This window comes from Mustela erminea, chromosome 8 (genome assembly GCF_009829155.1).
Source record: "Mustela erminea isolate mMusErm1 chromosome 8, mMusErm1.Pri, whole genome shotgun sequence".
NCBI lineage: Eukaryota > Metazoa > Chordata > Mammalia > Carnivora > Mustelidae > Mustela > Mustela erminea.
Genome location: NC_045621.1, coordinates 54,455,589 through 54,479,314, shown reverse-complemented (window position 1 = coordinate 54,479,314; position 23,726 = coordinate 54,455,589). Strand labels below are relative to the sequence as shown.

Here is a 23,726-nt window from a genome sequence, read left to right as displayed (position 1 = left end):
TTTGAGTATTCCATTTCATTTCCTTTATTGATTTCTTGACACTCTCTTTTAATTAATTAATTATTTACTTGTTTTGAAAAGATTTTGTTTATTTATTTGACAGATAGAGATCACAAGTAGACAGAGAGGCAGGAGGAAGCAGGTTCCCTGCTGAGCGAAGAGCATGATGCTGGGCTCAATCCCAGGATCCTGGGCTCAATCCCAGGATCCTGGTATCATGACCTGAGCTGATGGCAGAGGCTTTAACCCACTGAGCCACCCAGGCGCCCCTCTTTTAATTATTTTTTTTAGTAGTTTTTCTAAGCTAACATGTATTTTTTCTTAATTTAATGTTCCTTTCGAGTCAATATTGTACTATATCATACATCACTCTTTACACTTAACGCTTCATTTTGCCAACTTCACTTCCCTTTTTATCCCATGACACCTCCTTTACACCTTCAGTGTAAAGACCTTTATAATTCTATGATTACATTTAACAGTTTTGTAATTATATTGACATCAACCAAACATAATGAGGCATTCAAATAATCAAGGAAATACCTTGCTCATAAGAGACAGGGCACTCATGATTTAGGTATGATGCAGATATTGGAACTATCATATAAGAATTTAAAATAATTGTGATTAAATACTGTAGTAGAAAAGGTGGGAAATACACATGAACATATGTGGCATTTTAGCATAAAGGGAATATTAGAAAATGTCAAATGGAAATTCTAGATATGAAAGCATGAGATGAAGAATTCTCTTGATATGCTCATCAGTAGACTCAGCACAGCCAAAGGAAGAAATCATGTACTTGAAGATAGACAAACAGAAATTACCTTGTAATTATGTAATTATGGTATTACAAGATGATTACAATAAAATGGGAGGTGTCAGGAGATAAAAAGAAAAAGAGTGAAAAGGCCCAAAACAGAGCATCCAAGAGGTGTGAGAAAATATAAAGTGGTATAGCATATGTGTAAATGGAATTCTATATAGAAAAGGGACAGAATGGGATAGAAGAGATGCTTTTTAAAAGATTTTTATTTATTTATTTGACAGAGACAGAGACACAGCAAGAGGGGGAACACATGCAGGTGGAGTGGGAGAGGGAGAAGTAGGCTTCCTGTAGAGCAGGAGCCTGATGCAGGGCTCAATTCCAGGACCCTGGGATCATGACCTGAGCTGAAGGCAGAGGCTTAATGACTCAGCCACCCAGGCGCCCCCAGAAGAAATATTTTAAGAGATATATTGGTTAATCATTTTCCAAATACAATGAAAGACATCAAATTACGAATCATAGAGGCTCAGAGAAGCCCAAGCAGGATAAATATTTCTTTTCCCAAACCCCACACTGTTAGACACATCATATATGAACTAATAAAATTCAGAAGTAAAAGAGTAAATCTTGAAGGCAGTCCAAAAAACATAGACCTATTACAGAGGAATAAAGTTAAGAATTACAGCAGACTTCTTATCAAAAACTGTGCAAACAAGAAAACAATAAGGTGACCACTTTAAAGAGCAGAAGTGGAAAGCAACCAAGTGTTCTATACTACATGAAGTTATCTTTTATTTTTTATAAAGATTTTATTTATTTATTTATTTATTTATTTATTTATTTATTGAGAGAGAGTGCACAAGTGGGGGAGAGGCAGAGGGAGAGGGAGAAGCAAACTCCCTGCTTTGCAGGGAGTCAGATGTGGGGCTCAATCTTAGGACCTTGAGATCATAACCTAAGGTAAAGGCAGACATTTAACTGATTGAGCCACCCAGGCACCCCTGAAGTTATCTTTTAAAATAAAGGGGTTAATGACATTTTAAATACATAAAAACTGAGAATTCATTACTTCTTGACCTGTACAGCAAAAAATATTAAAGGAATGTTTTCAGACAGAAAGTGTACAGTATCATAGACTTGAATACACACAGAGAAATATCTCTGAAAATGGCTAAAATGAATATAAATATAAAATATATTTTCCTTAATTTTAATCACCCTTAAATATCATTGACTTTCTTTTTTCTTTTTAAGATTTTATTTATTTAATTTGACAGAGAGAGATCACAAGTAGACAGAGAGGCAAGCAGAGAGAGATGGAGAAGCAGGCTCCCTGCTGAGCAGAGAGCCCGATGTGCAGCTTGTTCCCAGGACCCTGGGATCATGACCTGAGCCGAAGGCAGAGGCCCTAACCCACTGAGCCACCCAGGCACCCCTATCATCGACTTTCTTAAGCAAAAATACTAACAGTGCTCTTTGAATGTATAGCATAGATATAGATAAAATATATGACAGCCTTAGCACAAAGGATAAGAAGGAGAAATTGAGAATATACAGTTGTTTAGTTTTTTATATTTATGTGAAGGATTATAGTATTACTTGAAGTTATATTATGATTAAAGATGTATAATGTACAACCAAGAACAACCCTTGAACTATTAAGTTATAAATGCATAAATAAGAATATATTAAAGTACATGAAATGAAATAAACATTTTGAATCCAAAAACATGATAAAATAACAAAGGTGTGGGGCACCTGGGTGGCTCAGTCATTAAATGTCTGCCTTTGGTAGGGTCATGATCCCAGGGTCTTGGGATGGAGCCCCACATCGGGCTCCCTGCTCAGTGGGAAGGCTGCTTCTCCCTCTCCCACTTCCCCTGCCTGTGTTCCCTCTCTCACTGTATCTCTCTCTGTCAAATAAATAAATAAAATCTTTAAAAACAAATAGCAAACAAATACCAAACAGAGGTGAAGCAAATAGAAAGAAACCAGTAAAATGGCAGATTTTAATTCAGCCATATCAATAATTACATTAAATGTGAGTCATTTAAATATACTGATTTAAAAACTGAGATTATAGCTCTAACTATATGCTGGCTCTAAGAAACACACTTGCAATATAAGATATACACTTTAACTATAAAGGCACAAATAGACTAAAACTAAAGATAAGAGAAAAAGTTACTGATCATAAGAAACCTGGAGTGACTAGATTAATAACAGATAAAGTAGACTTCAGAAAATAGAATGTTGCCGAGGATATTCCATAATGATACAGGGCTCACTTCACCAAGAAGATATGATAATCTTAAATGTTCAGGTACTTAATCATAGAGCTTCAAATGCATGAAACAACGATTGATAGAGCTAGAAGGGCAAACAGACAAATATATATTATATTTTGAGTCTTCGACACTACTCTTTCATAACTGATAGAATAAGTGGGCCAAAAATTAGTAAGGATATATAAGATATGAGAAACACTTTAAATCAACTTGACTTAATTGACATTTATGTAACATTCCAACTACAACAGGATATACATTATTTTAAAGCACATGTAGTATGTTAAGATAAACCATAATGTGGGTCATAGAACAAACCTAATACATATACAAAAATTTAATGTACACAGTGTATTTTCTCTGAACATATTGGAAAGAAAGTAGAAATCAGCAGGAACTTATCTGGAAAATCACCAGATATTTCAAAATTAAGCAACAAATGTCTAAATACTCATGGATTAAAGTAGAAGTATATATTACTTTTAATGAAAGGAAAATGAAACTACAACATAACAAAAATTGTGGAATACATCGAAATCAGTAAATAGAATGAAATTTATAAGAATAGCAAATGAAGTCAAAGCAAATAGATGGAGTTAAATAATAAAGTTAAAAAGAGAAATCAGTGAAGTTGAAAATAGGAAAACATTAAAGAATACCAAGATATTTTTTTAAGATCAATAAAATTGACTCACCTTTAGCTAGATTTACCAAGGAAAAGAGGAACAACCTGAAATAACAATGTCAACAGTCAAAGAGGGGATGTCATTGCACATACTACATATACAAAAATTAAAAATTAGGAAACCTTTCAAAACATCTTTATGCCCACAGTGAGAAAACTTAGGAAATGAACAAATTCCTTGAAAAGTATAAACCACCAAAGGCTCCTCAAGAAGTAATAAATAACATGGAAAATTTCTGTTAAAGAAGAATCCAATCCCAGATGGCTTTACTGATGAATTCGGTCAAAAAATTTAGAAAGAGGGCCATCTGGATGGTACAGCTAGTAGAGCAGGTGTCTCCTAATCTCCTAATCTCAGGGTCATAAATAGATTACTTTAAAAAAATTAGGAAGAAATAATATTTAGTCTACACAAACTCTTTCAGAATATGGAACTGGAGGAGATACTTATCATCTCATTTTATAAGATCAGCATTACCCTGAGACAAAAACTAGAAAAAGGCATCTTAGTGAAAGAAAACTACAGACTAATATTTTTCATGAAGATGCAAAAATCTTTAATAAAATACTATCAAATCAAATCTAAGAGTATAAAGAGGATATTATAGGATTATACATCGTGATAAAGTGGAGTTTATTTTGGGGAATGCGAGACTGGCTCAACATTCAAAAATCTAATATTCCAACTTACCATTTCAGCAGACTAAAGAAGAAAAAAAGACATATGATTGTATCAATAGATACATAAAAACCAGATGTCAGTACTTAATATCTTTGATAAAAATTCACTAAACTAAGAATGGAAGTGAACTTCTTTAGCATGATAAAGAGATTCTTCAGAGAACTTACAGCTAACACTACACTTACCTGTGAAAGTGGGTGTTTTTCACTACAGGTGAAAACAAGGCAAGTTATCTGTTCTTACCAATTGTTATCAGTGCTGCATTGAAAGTCCTAGCCAATGCATTAAGATAAATGTATATGGATTGGATAAGAATAAGAATTTTCTCTATTCACAGATTATTTGGTTTTATGTAGAGAAAATGCCAAAGAATTTCCAAAAAAGGAATTAGAACTGAAATTCTAGTTCAAATTCAAGGTTGCAAGATCCACATTAATACACAAAATCGATTGTATTTTTATATATCCTAGCAACAAAAAATTAGAAATTAGGGAAAAAGGGAGCCATTTACAATAACACCTAAAAACCCATGAAATATGAAGGTGAAAAATCTAACAGGATGTATGGAAGGTCTGTATTGAAAGGAAGGATGTATTGAAAGCTCTAAAACACAATTGAAAAAGTTTAGACAAGACCTGAATAAATGGAACAGTATAATATATTCACAGTATCAAAGTCACAATGTTGTTAATATGGCAGTTATCCCCCAATTTAGTTTATAGAGTTAGTGTGATACCAATCAATGTTCCAGTTAAAATTCCAGCAGGGATTTTTGCAGAATTCACCAAGCTGTTTTTTCAGATTTATGTGGAAAGGTAAAGGAACTAGAAAAACCAAATCAATTTTGAAAAAAAAGATCAAAGTTGTCATATTTACAGGAACTTAAATTTGAAGTCTTATAAATCTCCAAAATTAAGATTGTGTTATTGGTAAAAGGACATGCACGTTGACTAATGGAATAGAATAGAGAGAGCAGAAATAGACCAGTACATATATTGCCAATTTTTTTTTTTTTCTAACTAAGGTACAAAGACAGTGCTATGGTGAAAGGATAGTCTTTTTCGTCTTTTCAGCAAACGATGATGCAGTGATTAGACATTGATACTCAAAAAAAAAAAAAGAAAGAAAGAAAAGTACCTCAAAACATGTTTTGCCTGTGTACAAGTATTAAAATAAATCATAGACCTAGATCATAGACCTGAAAATAAAATCTAAAACTATAAAAAAAACTTCTTAAAGAAAACATAGAAGAAAATCTTTTGGTCTTGGGTTGAGCAATATTTCTTAAATGTGACCACCAAAAACACAATCCATAAAGGAAAATATTGATAAATTGGGTTTCATCAAAATTGAACACTTAACATTTTTTTCAAAGATGCTGTTAAGAGAATTGAAAAGACAAGCCACAGCCTGGAAGATAGTGTTTGCATGACACATATTTAATAAAACACTTGAATCAGCGTATGTAAAGAATTCTCAAAACTCATTAACAAGAAAACAACCCAATAAGAAGTGGGCAAAAGAGTTGAATAGGTATAAAGAACATGTATGAATGGAAATAAACACACCAAAACTGCCCAGTGTCATTAGTCATTGAGGAAATCCTTCTTAAACCACAGGCAACTTTCCACTGCATATCTATTTGCATGACTAAAACAAACAACAACCAAAAAAGCTCAAGGAAACAAAGATGACAATACCAGTGTTGGCAGGAATCCTAAGTAATCAGAATTCTCATCCATTACCAGTGAATATTCAGTAGGATAGCCAGTTTAGACAAAACACTTTGGCAATTTTATATAGAGTTAAACATACATTTAATATAAAATATAATAATTTCACTCTAGACAGTTAGCAAAGAGAAATAAAACTGATTTCCAGCAAAGATCTGTATGTTAATGTTTATTGCAAGCTTATTCCTAATCGGCAAAAACTGGGGGAAAATACCCACATGGCTTTTAACTTGTGAATGGATAAACAAACTGTTTTATGTCCATTTAATGAACACTGATGTATGCAACAACATGAATGAAGGCCCTAAGAAGTGAATGAAAGAAACCAGAATCAAAAGGCTGCATTCATTTTGACATTCTGAAGAAGGCAAACATCAGGGACACAAAGTGTCACTGCTTGCCAGGGACGGGAGTGGCAGGAGGAGTTGTCTAAGAGAGCCTGAGAGAATCTGGGAAGAGGGGTATTTGAACTCAGTTGTCAAAACCCATAAAACTCTATACTCATAAGAATGAATGTTACTATATATAAATACAATCTTAATAAGCCTGATCCTCCTCCCCAGATTGGAGAGTATGTATGAGAACTAACGAATCTTGTATAAATCAAGAAGTTAGCCAATAATGTTTCAAATTGGTTAATTAAGAACAGCGGTGTATTTTTAGAGTTAATGTCCTATGATAATGTCCTAGAGAAAAACAACAAAAATCGTTAAAAGTGCCTTTGTGAAGTGAGACTGGGGAGGAGTAAAAAGAAGTGGGATAGATTCTTTCTTTTAATTCTTCCTATACGAATTTTTTTTTTTTTAACCATATGCACTGATAGGGTTGGTTATAAAAACAAAACTATTTTAAAATTACAAATAATTGACTTGTTTTCCCTATACAAATAAGGGATTTCTGTTAAAATGTTTTTTGTGTGTGTCATCTTCAGTCTGATGGCATAAAGTAGAAAGAAATGAAATGAAATTAGGATAAATTAGACTGTGTTTAATTCATTAACCTGGAGTAGTAGTGATTTCCTCTCTGGGCAAAGGAAACTGCAACTAAGGTACATCATCCATATGTAGATAAAGCCCATTGTAAATGCAGCATTCCTCACCTGCTCTTTTAGGTGAAAGCATTTGGTTCGACTTGAAAGGTCATTTATCACCTACAAGGGAGCACTTACTGGCTGCTTGGGCTCTTTTTGTTGGTTTCCTAGAGCCTTAAACTTGCTTATGGAGAATTTTGCTTGCACCAGCAGTCTATACACGGGCTTATTAATGCATTAACAAACCTCATTTTGCTGAGCTAAATTAGAGGTAACCCTCGTTCAGTACAGTCTCATGCACACAGTGGGCAGTCAGCATTTCTTGATTGTTCTCTACACAGTTAGGGAAAGTCACCATGGGTGTTTTGACCCTCTTCCAAGACAGATTTAAAGATGAGAGGTTAAGATTAGGGAAGGATCAGGTAAATTTCTAGGGTTGAGTAAGAGTCATTGTATAATACTCATGCACCTGAATTTTCAGGGACAATGATGCTTTCAAATATGCTAGCCTATTTTCAGATCACAAATTCGTCTGGAAAATAGAGTTGCTGTAAGCTGTGGGGTAACATGGCAGCGGGAATGTGGGTGTTCACCAGACTCCAGCATCAGTGTTCTTTTAAAGACCTATACAGAGTTGCTGTCTGAAAATATCACTGTGATTCCCAAAACAAATCTCATGATTTTAACAAAATATGATGACTTGGGGCCCCTGGGTGGCTCAGTGGGTTAAAGCCTCTGCCTTCCGCTCACGTCATGTTCCCAGGGTCCTGGGATCAAGCCCTGCATTAGGCTCTCTGCTCAGCAGGGAGCCTGCTTCCTCCTCTCTTTCTCTCTCTCTCTCTCTCTGCCTGCCTCTCTGCCTACTTGTGATCTCTAGCAAATAAATAATAAAATCTTTAAATTGAAAAAAAATATGATGACTTTAGTATCATAGTATTAATATGTGTTCTTTGTAGGAGATTAGAGAAAAGCATTGAAAATTATAAAAATCATCTTTAGTTTTTAGTTCAGAGGAAACTACTATTAATATTTCGTTGTATTTCCTTCTAATCTTACTTTCTGTGCACATATATATGTAAATTGAAATCATATCCTATATAATTCTACTTTTCATTTAATAGCCACAGTGAGCCATTTCCATTCCCTTTAAATATTATTAAAAACAGGACATTATGCCATCATATGTTTTGTCAAAATTTACTCACCTGTTTTGATTTAGGGATATTTTGATTATTTCCAATTTTTATTTTTGTGAATAATAACTGCAATGGAAATTTAAAATAAATTTTATTTTCCTTTTATTTTATAAAGAGGAAGTGGAAATACAACCACAAATAATATATTTTTAGGACTCCTAAGACAAGCATTTCAGATTGTATTCCCAAAAGTTTGTACCAAATAATGTTCTACCAACTATGAATAAAGATGAAATTTCACTGATAACCCCTTGCCAATTCTGGGTGTTGTAATTTTTGAAATCATTTCTTATTTGGCAAATGGAAATAATGTATTACCATTTACTCTGTTCATTTTTCCACGGACAACATAGCAACCAATATGAGAATTAACATTCTAGATACTTCCACTCTTTGATCATGCCCAGATGCTAAAGGCTTGTTTTTTTGTTTTTTTTTTTAAAGATTTTATTTATTTATTTGACAGAGAGAAATCACAAGTAGACGGAGAGGCAGGCAGAGAGAGAGAGAGGGAACAGGCTCCCTGCTGAGCAGAGAGCCCGATGCGGGACTCAATCCCAGGACCCTGAGATCATGACCCAAGCCGAAGGCAGAGGCTTAACCCACTGAGCCACCCAGGCGCCCCTTGTTTTTTTTTTTTAAAGAGAAATTTTCTATTTGTTTTGGAGCTGCCAATGTTATCACCTTGAAGTGGCAATGTTGCTACCAAAGGGAAGGTTAAAGCCAGGAATGGTTGTCAGAACACTGAGAGTTGGTTTTAGGGAGTGTGGTTTGGGCCTTGAATGTTGAGCTGTCCATATAGCTTATAATTTGTAATAGCAGGAGCTTAATTTTTCGTTTTTGTTTTTAAACATCTGCTGTGCATGAAATGTTTTATCTAAAATATCTCTTAATCACATAAAACCTTGTGAGATAGGGATTATTATCCATGTTTCAGTAGTGTGTAGTCATGTTTGGAGAGGTGGTACAACTCTGCAGGCCCTGAGGCTGGACCAGTGGGGACTCTGGATTTCAGCTACAGGCGGAGCGTCCTTGGATACACAGGATCCTTCCCCAACACCTTGCTGAAGTCTTACAACAATAAACTCAAATGAACAGAACTACAAAGATACAGTTTTTTTTTGTTGTTGTTTCTTTCCTGTAGTTTTATGTTGTTGTATTGTTTTATACTTGTTTAACATAAGAGAAGCAGCAAAATTGAGGCAAAACAATGTGCCTTAGACTTCTCTTTTGTTCTGGCTACTATGAGTTCTTTGAGACTTCTCTGAGGTCCTCTAATGTCTTTTTCTATTGCTTCACTTTTATGTCTTGAAATATATTAGTATAGCTGCAATGAAAACAGTTATTTTATTTAATAATGCTTTGATAAACAAAAGAAAATGTAATTCCAGAGAAAGCTGTATGACTGACCTTCTAAACCAGCTATGATAATCCCAAAAAGTCTGAAATTTAGGTGTATATTTTTTAATTACAGATTTAAAAATTTCATTTCCCATTGCTCAGCTCTTCCTCCCAAGTACCTTCTATGGATAGAGGGGCAGGCGAAGCTGCCTGTCTGCCTGTCTTACTTATGCTTGTATAATACAAGTTTTCTTACTATCTATGCCAATCCTTTGAGTTTTAGGGTCAGTGTCAGAGAGAGGACCAATTAAGATCAGCCTTTAAAAAAAAAAAAAAAGCTTTCCTTCTAAATTACTTGCCCTCCTTTTCCCCTTTCAACTCTTCACTTACCAATCTATTTTTAGTTAGATCATCTTACTTTGGATAGTTTCCTTTTATTTCTAGATTGAGAATTATCTATTCCTTACCATATCTGATCATATAAATGAATAACTGTAGATCATGATAAAAATTTCTGACAAGTGAACCCCTGAGAACTCAAGGACTTTAACTTTTTAATTTTCTTTTCTACTTTTGTTCTAAACTTCAGATAGTTTTGTCTCTTTTTCACTCTGCATGTTCTTTTAGCCCTATAGTTCGACTATTACCTATTGATTATTTGTTTCTTTACTGATTACCTAATTGCCTCCCTTAATCAAGTCAGAGCTTCCTTAGCTTTAAAAACTTCTGTTTTTACCATTAACTTTTTGTGTTTTATTTCATCTCTCCAAAAGAGATTGACCATGTCACGTGCTCCTGTTTTCCTTACATCACTAAGTTCTTTGTGGTTCTCTCCCATTTGTTTTCTGTCTTTTCTACCTCATGGAGATTGGAAACACAAAGCTAGATTTCTATAAATTAATGGACCCCCAATGTAGGAACTCAAGATTATTGACTTCAGTCCTTATCAGAATGAAACAGTATTTTCCTGAACTATTTTCTTTGTGATCTCTGATTCCAGGACAACTTCTTTGTTCCCTGGGTATCAAACGCTCATATCGCTCTTTCTGATACTACATGGCAGCCCTTGATGCATTCATTTCTTTGGATCATACAACTTTAGAACAATTGATGATCATCAAATTAATTGGACAGATCAGTTGAGGACGTAAAAGTCCCAAAGGCCACATTAATAGAATCAGGATTAGAACTTCAGGTCTTCTAACTTGGACCGCAAATGCACTAGACAGGATTAGAACTACTGCACTGTTCTTCTCTTTACCCAGGTTCATTTCTCCATGCAAAATGATAGGAATTTTTGCATATCAGTACAAGATGTTGCTGAAAAATGTATTTTATGAGATTTGGGTCGCGGCCGACGCGACAAATCGACCAGGAACGTGAGGTTAAGAGGATGAAGAAAAGAAGTTAAGAGGCAAAGAGATGGGGGCAAGAGGAGCACTGAGGAGGGTCCAACAGTGCTAAGTTTATTCAAAGCATTAAGGCCATATATATAGTGATAGGAGAAACAATACACCTCTGTCCAGTTAAACAACCACAAGTTCCCATAATAAGTTTCACATTTAACTATAAGCAGACCTCCTGACACCAAATGGCTGATGCTAGTACAATTGTTCTGTATTGATACAGCAAACCTGAAAGTAATTTATGAGCAGTATTAGGGCAGCAAGGACCAGCAACGAACTTTTGACCCCAACCAAATTGTTCTCATTTGTTTAGCAAGCGTGTGGGAAGTCACGTAGGTGAGCGCACAACACATAGCACAGACCCTTTCTCAGTGCTACTCAACTTTTCCTGTCCTAAACCTTTTGTTAGGTTATTCGGACTTTAAAGGAGGCACAAATCAGGGCCTGGTTTGGTCCTCGTCTCAAGCCTTATTGTGGCCTCCCACAGATTTGGTTGTAATTAGTCCCAATTTCTCATGAGAACAATACTAAAAATGGTATACTCCTGATCAGGAGTTACAATGAAGTAAATCATAGATTTGACAAGCAATATATTGAACACAGGTCTGTAATGATTCAAAAATTATATGTCATCCTCCAAGTCTTGTAAAATAGACCCTAGTGTGTAGGCTGATTAAATATAGTGCTAAGCTCTGTGCCCCACTACTGACGGAGGCATTGCCTAGAGTGAACTCGCCGAATTGAGGCCAAAAGATCCGGTAGCCCCTTCACTAAACAAGACCCTTATTAGCTAGACCACGGATCTGGGATCTGGACAGATCTTAGGTTTCTTGGTAGCTTGGGATGGGAGGCTGTTACTCATCTTTTTCAGTTTTCCAGAATATCCATACTGAATAAAAATAGCACTATAGAATATTGCCTTTTCCATTCTAGAGAACATTCCTATATGGGTTGTGGCCGTTGACTGTGAACAAAACAAAGTACAGGAATAGGTTGGGCACTCCAGATTAACAATTTGTTTTGGAAAAAGACAAAAGAAATGTAACATTATATGAAGTAATTATATTTTTCAACATTTGAAAATTTAAAAAGGTATCTATGATCTTAGCAAAGTCAACCTCTAGTTCCTTTATGTTCTTCCTTACTTGGTTGGTATTATTATAACCTTTCTTTTTTGAAATGATGATAATAGAAGTTGCTTCCCCTGGTCCCCAGTGTTCTCCCTTGGGGAAGGCAAAAATTTAATGCAACCCTGGTTGCGTCCTGAAACTATTTTTGAAATTTAACTGGTTGGTGAAATCCCCAAATCTGGTTACCACTATTAAATATGGTTTTGTGTGAATATCAACAACTATATGGCCAGGACCTAGGTCTAGAATGCATTCATGCCAGTGCTTGGCTGAAAGCCTGAGGATCCCTGGTAACCCCAGCAGGGATTGGCAAACAGGTCAGATGAAAAGGAAGCAGAAGCTCTGTGGCCCTCTTTTGGGGAGGACTCTGAGCCTTATCCTGCAACTCCAGGGAAGGCGGGCTTTTCCAACCAGCAGCTGAGTCCAGTGGCCCTATGAGGCTGTTCCTGGAATACTGATGCCTTTTGGACTGTGGATGGAATTTCACGTGGGGGTGTGTTTAACAAGAACACATTGGCAAAGTGGGAACAGGTTAAATCCTCTACATTTCAGCGCCACCACAGGAGACATTTCCCGCCATATATTGGTTGAGGGCTGCCTCAGTTTATCCAGGCTGGTGGGGGCTGGCTGGAGGATCTTTGATGACTGCTGAGAGGGTGGGATGGGACTACGGAGGAGAAGAATGGGTTGGGAATAGTGAAGAGCAACTGTGTTCCTCAGGACTCACCTCAAAGAAAATTCCCTGCATGCTCCTGCCCCCTTTCCCCCAGGTTGGATTAAGCAGTTCTCAACCTTTGTTCCCTAACACATTGTGCACACAACACTGACTGTCTTATCATGCTATCATAATGTGCTTTAACTCTATAATTCCTTTAAGGAATGGTCTTTTTTTCTTTTCTTTCCTTAGCTCTTACCATATATTTGACATACAGTAAAAATATTTGTGAAGATGAATTTTATATGTCAACTTGGTTAGGCGATAGTACCTGCATATTTGGTCAAACACCAGTCTGGATGTAGTTGTGAAGGTATTTTTTAGATGAGTTTAATATTTAAAGCAGTAGACTTTCAGTGAAGCAGATTACCCTCCATAGTTGCGTGGGCCTCATCAAATCAGTTGAAAGCTTTAAGAGAAAACAAACTGAGGTTCCCAGAAGAAGAGAGAATTCTGCCTCCAGTCTTCAGACTTGAACTGCGATATCAACTCTACCCTGGAAATTTTTGAATTGTCAGACTCCTCGGTCCAGTAAGCCAGTTCCTTAAAATAAATTCTCAGTGTCTCTCTCTCTCTTCCCATGTGTGTGTGTGTGTGTGTGTGTGTGTGTGTGTGTGTGTATGTGCATGCATATATACATATATATCCTACTGGTTCTGTTTTCTCTGGAGAACCATGGCTAATACAATATTCTTTAAATAATAATTTAAGGAAATTTTTAACATCCAGAAACTTACCATAGAGTAATTCATGTATCACCTGCCAAAGAGATTTATTTATTAGATTTATTTATTATTTAACACCACCATCAAATCCACATAAATTTAGGGATTAAGTGTATTAAAAAGTCATAAACTGGATGGGGGATTTCCTAAGCTTGAAAGCAAAGGAAGAAGGTGCCAAGGAAAAGATTGATTGATTGATACTATTTCCATCTGTCACATTAGTTTTTTTGATAGCTAGAGTAAAGCTCCATAGAAAGATATTTGGAGAGGATGTTAACATTAGTCATTTTGGTGATATGGGATTAGGAGTAATTAATTTTATTTTACTTCTTTATATTACATGTATTACTTGACTTCTTTTGACAAGGGCCAAGTATTTTTTTTTTTTCAAAAACAATGAAGATGGTACATTAGGAAGAAGCAAATAAATGTGAAACTGGGAAAAATTTTATGTAACTGTATGGCAAAAGATTTCTGTTCTTTATAATGAGCTCTTTGAGAAGAAATTTAATACTTATCCAAGAGCTAAATGGCATGGACAAAAAATTCACCCAAGAGGAAATCCAGAGGAAATATTTTTTTTTTTTAAAGATTTTTTTTATTTATTTATTTGACAGACAGAGATGACAAGTAGGCAGAGAGGCAGAGAGAGAGAGGAGGAAGCAGGCTCCCCGCTGAGCAGAGAGCCCGATGTGAGACTCGATCCCGGGACCCCGAGATCATGACCTGAGCCGAAGGCAGCGGCTTAACCCACTGAGCCACCCAGGCGCCCAAGAGGAAATATTTGAAAAAGAAAAATTCAACCCCAGTTGTAGGGAAGTGCAAATTAAAATAGATGCAACACCCATCCATCATTTTATTAAGATTTTAGTGAGACTATCTAATGCTGATAAATGGGTTCTTTCATATAGGGCCAATGGAAATCTTAATTGGTACAACTTTTCTGGAAAACTATTTGACAGTGTCTATCGAGAAAGTCTGGAGTTGTGATTCCACTTCTGGGACTCTAGCCTAAGAAACTAAATTTGGTTAAAGATTAATCCACAGAAATATTCAACACAGTGTTATTTAATTGCAAAAATTGGAAACTTTTAAAAAGCCTGCCATACCTAAATGTTCTATAGCAAATATACTTCAAGATGAGCTTAAAAAAAAAAAAAAAGATTTATACTGAGTGAATCAGGAACCATAAACTCTATAAAAGATTCTCATTGTACTTATGACTGATAATTTACCCATTTATTTAGTCATTTATCCAATAAACATTTTTCAAATTCTACTTAAAAAAATGGAAACAAGAGAAATGCCTAAAAACAGGTAAATGCTGGATGTCATTCATTTACACTAATAGAGGGTCTATAAATGCCATTAAGTGACTATAAACAGGTGATTATAAAAGCTCATGATATAATACTGACAAAATAAAAAGGAAGAACATAAAGTTGTGTTTATAGGTAGAAACCTATATAGAAAAAAAGACTGGAAGATAATATACCACAGTGAGAATAGTTACAGGGTTGTGAGTCTTTTCATGTGTTTGATCATTTTCCATTCTTCCATATAGTTTTTTAAAAGATTTTATTTATTTATTTGACAGAGAGTGTGAGCGAGAGAGGGAACACAAGCAGGGGGAGTGGGAGAGGGAGAAGCAGACTCCCCGCTGGGCAGGGAGCCTGATGTGTGGCTCATTCCCAGGACCCTAGGATCATGACCTGAGCCAAAGGCAGATGCTTAAAGACTGAGCCACCTTGGTGCCCCCATATAGTTTTTTTTTTAAATATACGTTTTAATTTAATACACGTTTCTTGGTTTTTTAATTATCTGCCATACCCTATTGTAGGTATTTGGGATGTGATGATAGATGAGGCAGAAAGCGTCCCTGCCTTCATGTACTTTTCATTCTAGTGGAACTGATACAATAAATTAGCTAACTGCAGATAGCAGTATATAGAGGAAAGGATGGGGAGAAGACCACTTATGGCGAGGAGTCTGAAGATTTCCCTGCAGTGGTGACATTTGAGCTAAGGCCCAAAAATTAGAAGGAGAGGAAGCACACTCCAGACAAAGGGAGCAGCCAGGGGGGTCGGGGTGGGGGAGAGAAAAGAAAAAACCGTTAGGTGGGAAAAAACTTGTTATCTAGAGCTCTGAAAAGGAGACCAGTCAGTATGTCTGGAGGGCTGTGTGGTAAGAAATGAGGTTTAAGAAGTGGGAAGGAGTTTGAGGAGTTCATTATAGATCCTGGATATCAACCTTTTGTCCGTACTGTCATTTGCAAATATCTTCTCCCATTCCATGGGTTGCCTCTTTGTTGTTTTGACTGTTTCCTTTGCTGTGCAGAAGCTTTTGATTTTGATGAAGTCCCAAAAGTTTATTTTCACTTTTGTTTCCTTTGCCTTTGGAGACATATCTTGAAAGAAGTTGCTGTGGCTGATATCGAAGAGATTACTGCCTATGTTCTCCTCTAGGATTCTGATGGATTCCTGTCTCACGTTGAGGTCCTTTATCCATTTTGAGTTTATCTTTGTGTACGATGTAAGAGAATGGTCTTCTACATATAGCTGTCCAGTTTTCCCAGCGCCATTTATTGAAGAGACTGTCTTTTTTCCACTGTATATTTTTTCTTGTTTTGTCAAAGATTATTTGACCATAAAGTTGAGGGTCCATATCTGGGCTCTCAACTCTGTTCCACTGGCTTATGTGTCTGTTTTTATGACAGTACCATGCTGTCTTGGTGATCACAGCTTTGTAATAAAGCTTGAAATCAGGTAACGTGATGCCCCCAGTTTTATTTTTGTTTTTCAACATTTCCTTAGCGATTCGGGGTCTCTTCTGATTCCATACAAATTTTTGGATTATTTGCTCCAGCTCTTTGAAGAATACTGGTGGAATTTTGAATGGAATGGCATTAAAAGTATAGATTGCTCTAGGCAGTATAGACATTTTAACAATGTTTATTCTTCCAATCCAAGAACATGGAATGGTCTTCCATCTTATTGTGTCTTCTTCAATTTCTTTCATGAGTGTTCTGTAGTTCCTCAAGTACAGATCCTTTACCTCTTTGGTTAGGTTTATTCCCAGGTATCTTATGGTTCTTAGTGCTATAGTAAATGGAATTGATTCTCTAATTTCCCTTTCTGTATTTTCATTGTTAGTGTATAAGAAAGCCACTCATTTCTGCACATTGACTTTGTATCCTGCCCTGTTGCTGAACTGCTGTATGAGTTCTAGTAGTTTGGGGGTGGAGTCATCAAAATCAAAAGCTTCTGCACAGCAAAGGAAAGAGTCAAAAAAACAAAGAGGCAACCCACGGAATGGGAGAAGATATTTGCAAATGACAGTACAGACAAAAGGTTGATATCCAGGTTCTATAATGAACTCCTCAAACTCAACACACACAAAACAGGCAATCATATAAAAAAAAAATGGACAGAAGATATGAACAGACACTTCTCCAATCAAGACATACAAATGGCTATCAGACACATGAAAAAATGTTCATCATCACTAGCCCTCAGGGAGATTCAAATTAAAACCACATTGAGATATCACCTTACACCAGTTAGAATGGCCAAAATTAACAAGACAGGAAACAACATGTGTTGAAGGGGATGTGGAGAAAGGGGAACCCTCTTCCACTGTTGGTGGGAATGCAAGTTGGTGCAGCCTCTTCGGAGAACAGTGTGGAGATTCCTCAAGAAATTAAAAATAGAACTTCCCTATGACCCTGCAATTGCACTCCTGGGTATTTACGCCAAAGATACAGATGTAGTGAAAAGAAGGGCCATCTGTACCCCAATGTTTATATTGGACTGTGGCAATGGCCACAGTCACCAAACTATGGAAAGAACCAAGATGCCCTTCAACGGACGAATGGATAAGGAAGATGTGGTCCATATACACTATCGAGTATTATGCCTCCATCAGAAAGGACGCATACCCAACTTTTGTAGCAACATGGACGGGACTGGAAGAGATTATGCTGAGTGAAATAAGTCAAGCAGAGAGAGTCAATTATCATATGGTTTCACTTTTTTGTGGAGCATAACAAATAACACGGAGGACATGGGGAGATAGAGAGGAGAAGGGAGTTGGGGGAAACTGGAAGGGGAGGTGAACCATGAGAGACTATGGACTCTGAAAAACAATCTGAGGGTTTTGAAGGGGCGGGGGGTGGGAGGTCGGTGTACCAGGTGGTGGGTATTATAGAGGGCACGGATTGCATGGAGCACTGAGTGTGGTGAAAAAATAATGAATACTGTTATGCCGAAAATAAATAAATTAATTTAAAAAAAAGATTAATTAAAAAAAAAAAAAAGAAGAAGTGGGAAGGACCCAAGTTGGAGCGACTAGCTTATGAGGTCACAAATAATGGCCATGGATTTGTTTTATTCCAGATGTACTTAGATTCCATTGAATATAGCTCTCTTCTTAACTAGAAGACAAATTAAAAAAAATCCCAAGACTGAGAGAACAGTTTGATGAGAAGCCATTTAGGCTGGCAGCCCAAGAATAGAACTTCTTAAATTAAAGGAGAATGACATGGGAGGTGACAGAGGAAATGTGTCTCATGATTAGGAACACCTTCTTCTTCGACATGATGTTTTGATATGAGAGATCCCAAGTGAGGTCCTTTTCTTCTGTCCATGGCTACCAAGTCTAAAGCTGGCCAGAGAGCTGCAAGAAGTGTGCCCTCCCTAAGGAAACAAGCATATACTTTAAGAGATGTCACGCTAGTCCCAAAAGCAGTCATCATGAAACTGCCACCCCTAACAGCCTGTTGCCAACGACTGCCTTGACTTCCAGAGGCAGAAAGGACAAGGCTGTCCTCTCCCCAGCTCGGAATTCTTCTGCATTTTCATGCTGTCACAGGGATATTTTAAGAGAATCCGCACAAATAATACCATCATCCCCCCCTTTTTAGATTAGTTTAGATTAGTTTTTTAGATTAGATTAATTTAGATTAGATAACCTTTATGTGTTGTCTTAGTTTTGTATCATACTGCATGAGCTTAGGGGCTAATGTTATTAGTAGTGATTTTGGAAAAGCCCTTCTTTGACAAATGAACTTTTCAGTTACTATGTGGAGAAGCAAAAATGTTAAACTGATTATTTTTCTCTGTTAAGTTTTTTTTTTAAGATTTTTATTTATTTATTTGATAGGCAGAGAGAGATCACAAGTAGGCAGAGAGGCAGGCAGAGACAGAGGGGGAAGCAGGCTCCCTGCTGAGTAGAGAGCCCGATGTGGGGCTCAATCCCAGGACCCTGAGATCATGACCTGAGCTGAAGGCAGAGGCTTAAACCACTGAGCCACCCAGGCACTCCTCTCTGTTAAGTTTTTGAATTGCACAAATAGTTTTTCGAGATTATGCCATAGGACATGTCCTTTCTGTATCTGGTCCCCATTTTGAGGCTATAAGTAAAGAAATATCTTAATCCTGGCCAGCTTTAAACTTTACTCTTTTTGTCAGCCATTTAAACATTATTGGGAAATGTTTTCACTTCTATTTAGTAGAATCAGATTTTTCTGTGTTGTGGTACTCTTGAATAGCTTTTGGTCTCATGTGCCATTTCTGTGTTGGTGTATATATCTGTGATTGAAGGATTAGGCAAGACTTTAAGTGTCTGGCCCAATTCAGAGAGGTGATGAACTTCCCCTCTCTCCCTAAAAATATTGTGCCGATATTGGAAAAAGCTTTAGATTCTCATATGATACAGGACACGGTTAATAATCTTCAATGTTAACTGGAGAAATTTTGTTGGATTATAAACTAGTAGGAGCCATCCATCCACTAAAATATCATTTTGGGAATTTGGGGGGTATAAACCTATCCTTTGGGTGCTCTCTCTTTTTATTTATCATACCTAAGATAACCCCTGTAGTTAGTTATACTGAGTATTGGGACATGGGCTCAGAGCAGGAAAAGACTATAAAACTGGGGTCTTTAAAAATCTTTTTATCTGCTTCCTGACCTTATATTTCAGGTGAGGCATCTATAATGCAGAGACATTGTAGTGTTGGGTGGTTTGCGGTGGAGATGGGCTGACACGTCTGGTTTCATCTAGTGTTGCCTGTGGAATGAGGGCATTCAAAATGGCTAGTCCTATTATTCAAAATGTGCTGGACTCTTCCTAATTTGAGCCCTGCAGCTGGAAGTGAAAACAATTCTCTTGGATGGAATCCCTCCCGTGAGAGTGGTTCCTTTCTGAATGTCCTTGGATCAGCCTGGTAAATAGAATTTCTAAAAGTTGTATCTCTTTTGAAAACTCCTTTGGCCAAAAAGTTTACCTTTATTTTGTCCCTATTTTAGTAATTCTGCTTTCTTTTTCTATCATATTTTTCCCTAACATGAAGGAAGAGAAATGATTTGAAATGACCCCATGACAAGAAAATCAAATGTTGAAAGGAATAGAAGGGAAGCTAGGTCTTTGCCTGATTTCTTTTGACCTCTCTCTGGCTTTCCTTTACACACACTAGTGCTAGTTGTCCTGGTGTTCTTTTTATATTCAGCACATGGATGAGCTTGAATTGTTCCTTTGTTAACTCAGAAGTCTGCAAATGATGAAAAGATTATATATTCAGCAGGTCAAATTGGAGACAGTTTTCTGAATTAAAATAAAAAAATCTGTTCAATAGCCTGCTCTAAAATTAGGGAAATTGAATCAACTGATGTCTGGAGAAGAGGAAAAGTAGTGTGTCAGAAATTTGTGTAAGACACTGGTCAATCGATATTTTAGCATATAAAATGTAGGTGACTGATTTATTGCAAGTAGTATCTAATTCAAAACAACTAATATTTCCCAAGCAAATAGTTGGCTTTTTAACTCTTGTTAGCACATAAATACAAATTAATAAACTTGGTTATTTTTCTGCTGTCTGATGGATTTTACATTTCTGGACACCAGGGTTTGCTTGCCATCACATGAAAATATGGATGAAAATTTATTTTCTGGTTGATTAAGAATGTGCACATCCTTTGGTTTCATGTGGGTAACAGATGTCTTATGAGTAACAGATGTCTTGGCTTTTACACACTAATTGGCAAAAAGGGGGAAAAGGGGCTAATTAAAAGGGTGGGAGGAGATACAAGAAAAGTGCAATCTTTCTTGTGGGGAAACTCTAATAGACCTCCTTATTCTGGGTAATTACCTCCTTCTTCAACTTCATTTGCTATCCCTTTCCATATGACTCAAGTACATTATAATGGGAAAGTACAAAATAAAGAAACATAAGGCTGGACTACTGTCTGCTAACAGCCAGATTTATCCTGTCATGGAATATTCTAGTATAATTGACTCAATTAACATCAGTCTTTTAAAAAACAAAATATGAAAGCATAAGTCTAATCACTAAGGGCAACTTATGTTTTAATTGGCAGCACAAGGGTTCTATGTTGAGGGTGGTTGATATAAATATAATTTAATTATATACCAAATGTGACCATATAGTGGTTTGATGGGAAGAGAAAAATGCAAGACTGAATATGTTGAATGTTAGCTATACATCTTAGTTTCCTTTTAGTTTGCTGTTTGTTCTCCAGCAGGGTTATAGTACTGACAGCTGACCTGGAATAAATGGGAACATTTAGCAGATGTTTGAAGCTATTATCAACACATTCTCAGTTTTGTCACTGTTTTCCATTGTGTACCATGCAAAGCAAGGTGGCATTTACTGTGCCTTAACTATGTCACCTCGGTCTGAATTAATCTTCTGATTTGTATCTTTTACTTAAAACTGAAGGAAATCTTTATAGCTCATTAAACATTCAGTGAGTATCCACATTATTCCTTGATAAGAGCTATTAATTATGTAGTCATTTTTATAAGGAGCTAGTAATATTTTCAAGAAAAGGTATCAGGTTAGACACTTAGAGGTTCACACTTAATACACAACTTAGACAACCTGAAAGGTAAGGTTATTTAGGTAGATGCACACACATGGTAATTTACTTTTATTTAACTATCTGTCTTCTCAGAAAATAAGTAGGTTTTTAAAAATATCAACTGTGTTTTGAAAGATAATTAGGATAATACAGATCAAAATCTCAATTGTCAATTGTCAATTATTAACTTATTTCTGCTGTATTAGAATTATATTTTATTCAATTGCTGGAAACTGGTGAGATAGGAAAATGTTTTATGGACTTGTCTTTTAAAAAAATAAAATATATATATATATCAGTTTTGATAGGGGAGAAACAACATTGCTTGAGTAGTCTTTTAGCTTCTACATTAATTCAGTCACTTGATTTTTTTTTGTTTGTTTGTTTTTGAGCATTACTTCATTATCTATAGAACGGAGATAGGGACACCTAACTCCCACACTGGCACTGGGAATTATACATAAGTAATGATAAATATACATGAAACTAACATATGTTTAACTGTTGAGTGCTTTATGCTTGTCTTCCTTCGTGGACCCATATTCCATAGTTAGTTGCCTTGATTTCTAGGCTAGCTTCTCTTGGAAATAGAAAATTTATGGAGACTTTGATGAGGAGTCTAGTAACAACTGGTTTGAGACTGTGTGTCAGAAGACTTATTCTTCCCAACTTCAGCCCCTTAAAATATGAGGGTAAAGAATAACCACAGTGGATTACGTTTCTTCAATGTCAAAGGCTTTCTGTATTTTGTAATTGTAAATTTCCATGAGTTATAAAATCATAGACTATTAAATGGTGGCACTCTATGAGGTTTCAAGATTTGGGGATCCACTGACCTGACCCTGGTTTATTTCCTATTTCCAGAAGAAGCCACGGAGCCCCTGTAAGGTTAAATGTCTTCTCTAAAGTCAATGAGCAAGTTAGTGACAGAGGTAGGACAGAGACCTTCTTTTCCTGAGGTCCTTATTTGGACCGTGGCCAGACACCACCCTGCTGTGTGACTATCTAGGTTCTAAACTGGTCTGTTAAAAGAAGGTGAGCACTCAACTCACTCCACAGGTAGAAAGGGATGCATTTCTTTGTTATGCTTATGTTGGACAGTGCCCCTTGGTCATTGTGTTACTGGGTCCCAGCATTTCACCGGGAGCTGTTGATTTAGGAATAGGCCAGTTGAGTTTAAAAAGGTGGGACTTAGACCATGGCTAAGAAAATTGTTTTAAAATACAGTAGCAACTGAATAAATTCACAAAAATACAAGCAATAATAAATGAAGATTGGGCCACCGATTTAATAAAACCGGTGACTGAGGGGTAACAGAGAGCAGGAGCATATATTTATCCAGTGCTGTTCATTTAAACCCTTCCTCAATTTTCATTAAGATTGAATTCTTCTATTCAAGTATTAGGAAATGAATTTGCATGATATCTTACCATCTGTATATCTGTATATCTATATCTATATATCTATGTCTTAAAGCTTTCCGCCTTACACGTTCCAGGATTGAAGTGTGTATGTCTTCTGTGTGACTCTTCAAACTTTACCTGCCAAACTGAAGGAGCATGCTGGGCTTCAGTTATGTTGGCCAATGGAAAAGAGCAGGTGATCAAGTCCTGTGTCTCTCTCCCAGAACTGAATGCTCAAGTCTTCTGCCATAGTTCCAACAATGTTACCAAAACCGAATGCTGCTTCACAGACTTTTGCAACAACATAACACTGCACCTTCCAATGGGTAAGGCATTCCTCTTTGTTCATTCCACATTTAATTGTGCTAGGGGGAAATTATATAAGCATGCTAGAAATCAAGGTGTTGGTTGTTACTGTACATAGGAAAATCCATTTTACAGTTCTCTCCGTTTTTTGACTGGTGGCATTCTCTAGAGCCTTGGTGAGGCTGATTTTTTGTTTTAATCGCACAGGGTTGTCAAAACATTGACAACCGCATAATAATTGTGAAGACATTTGTCCATGTGAATTGTATTTTTTGAAGTGATTAATGGACCCAGAGTAAAATGCCAATTTGTATGGATTCTTGTAAAGGAAAGAAATTGAAATGTATACCAAAGGGGGGGGGGGGGAGAGACTAAAGAGCAGAACTAAAAATAGTAGATTGCCACTTATATGGAGACAAAATCTTTTTTTCATGGGC

At 36.4% G+C, this 23,726-nt stretch overlaps 1 protein-coding gene across 3 annotated transcripts in view; it reads left to right on the top strand.

Annotated features, from left to right (window-relative positions):
• ACVR1C (activin A receptor type 1C) overlaps nucleotides 1-23,726 on the top strand; it is a 101,900-nt gene that overhangs the window by 37,200 nt on the left and 40,974 nt on the right. For 2 of the 3 annotated variants that reach the window (XM_032355638.1, XM_032355636.1), the window contains exon 2: nucleotides 23,079-23,309. The exons of the other annotated variant lie outside the window; for it this stretch is intronic. In XM_032355638.1, coding sequence (XP_032211529.1) covers nucleotides 23,156-23,309 — 154 coding nt within the window. In that variant the 5' untranslated portion in view covers nucleotides 23,079-23,155. The remainder of the gene's footprint in view (nucleotides 1-23,078; nucleotides 23,310-23,726) is intronic. 3 annotated transcript variants of the gene reach the window in all.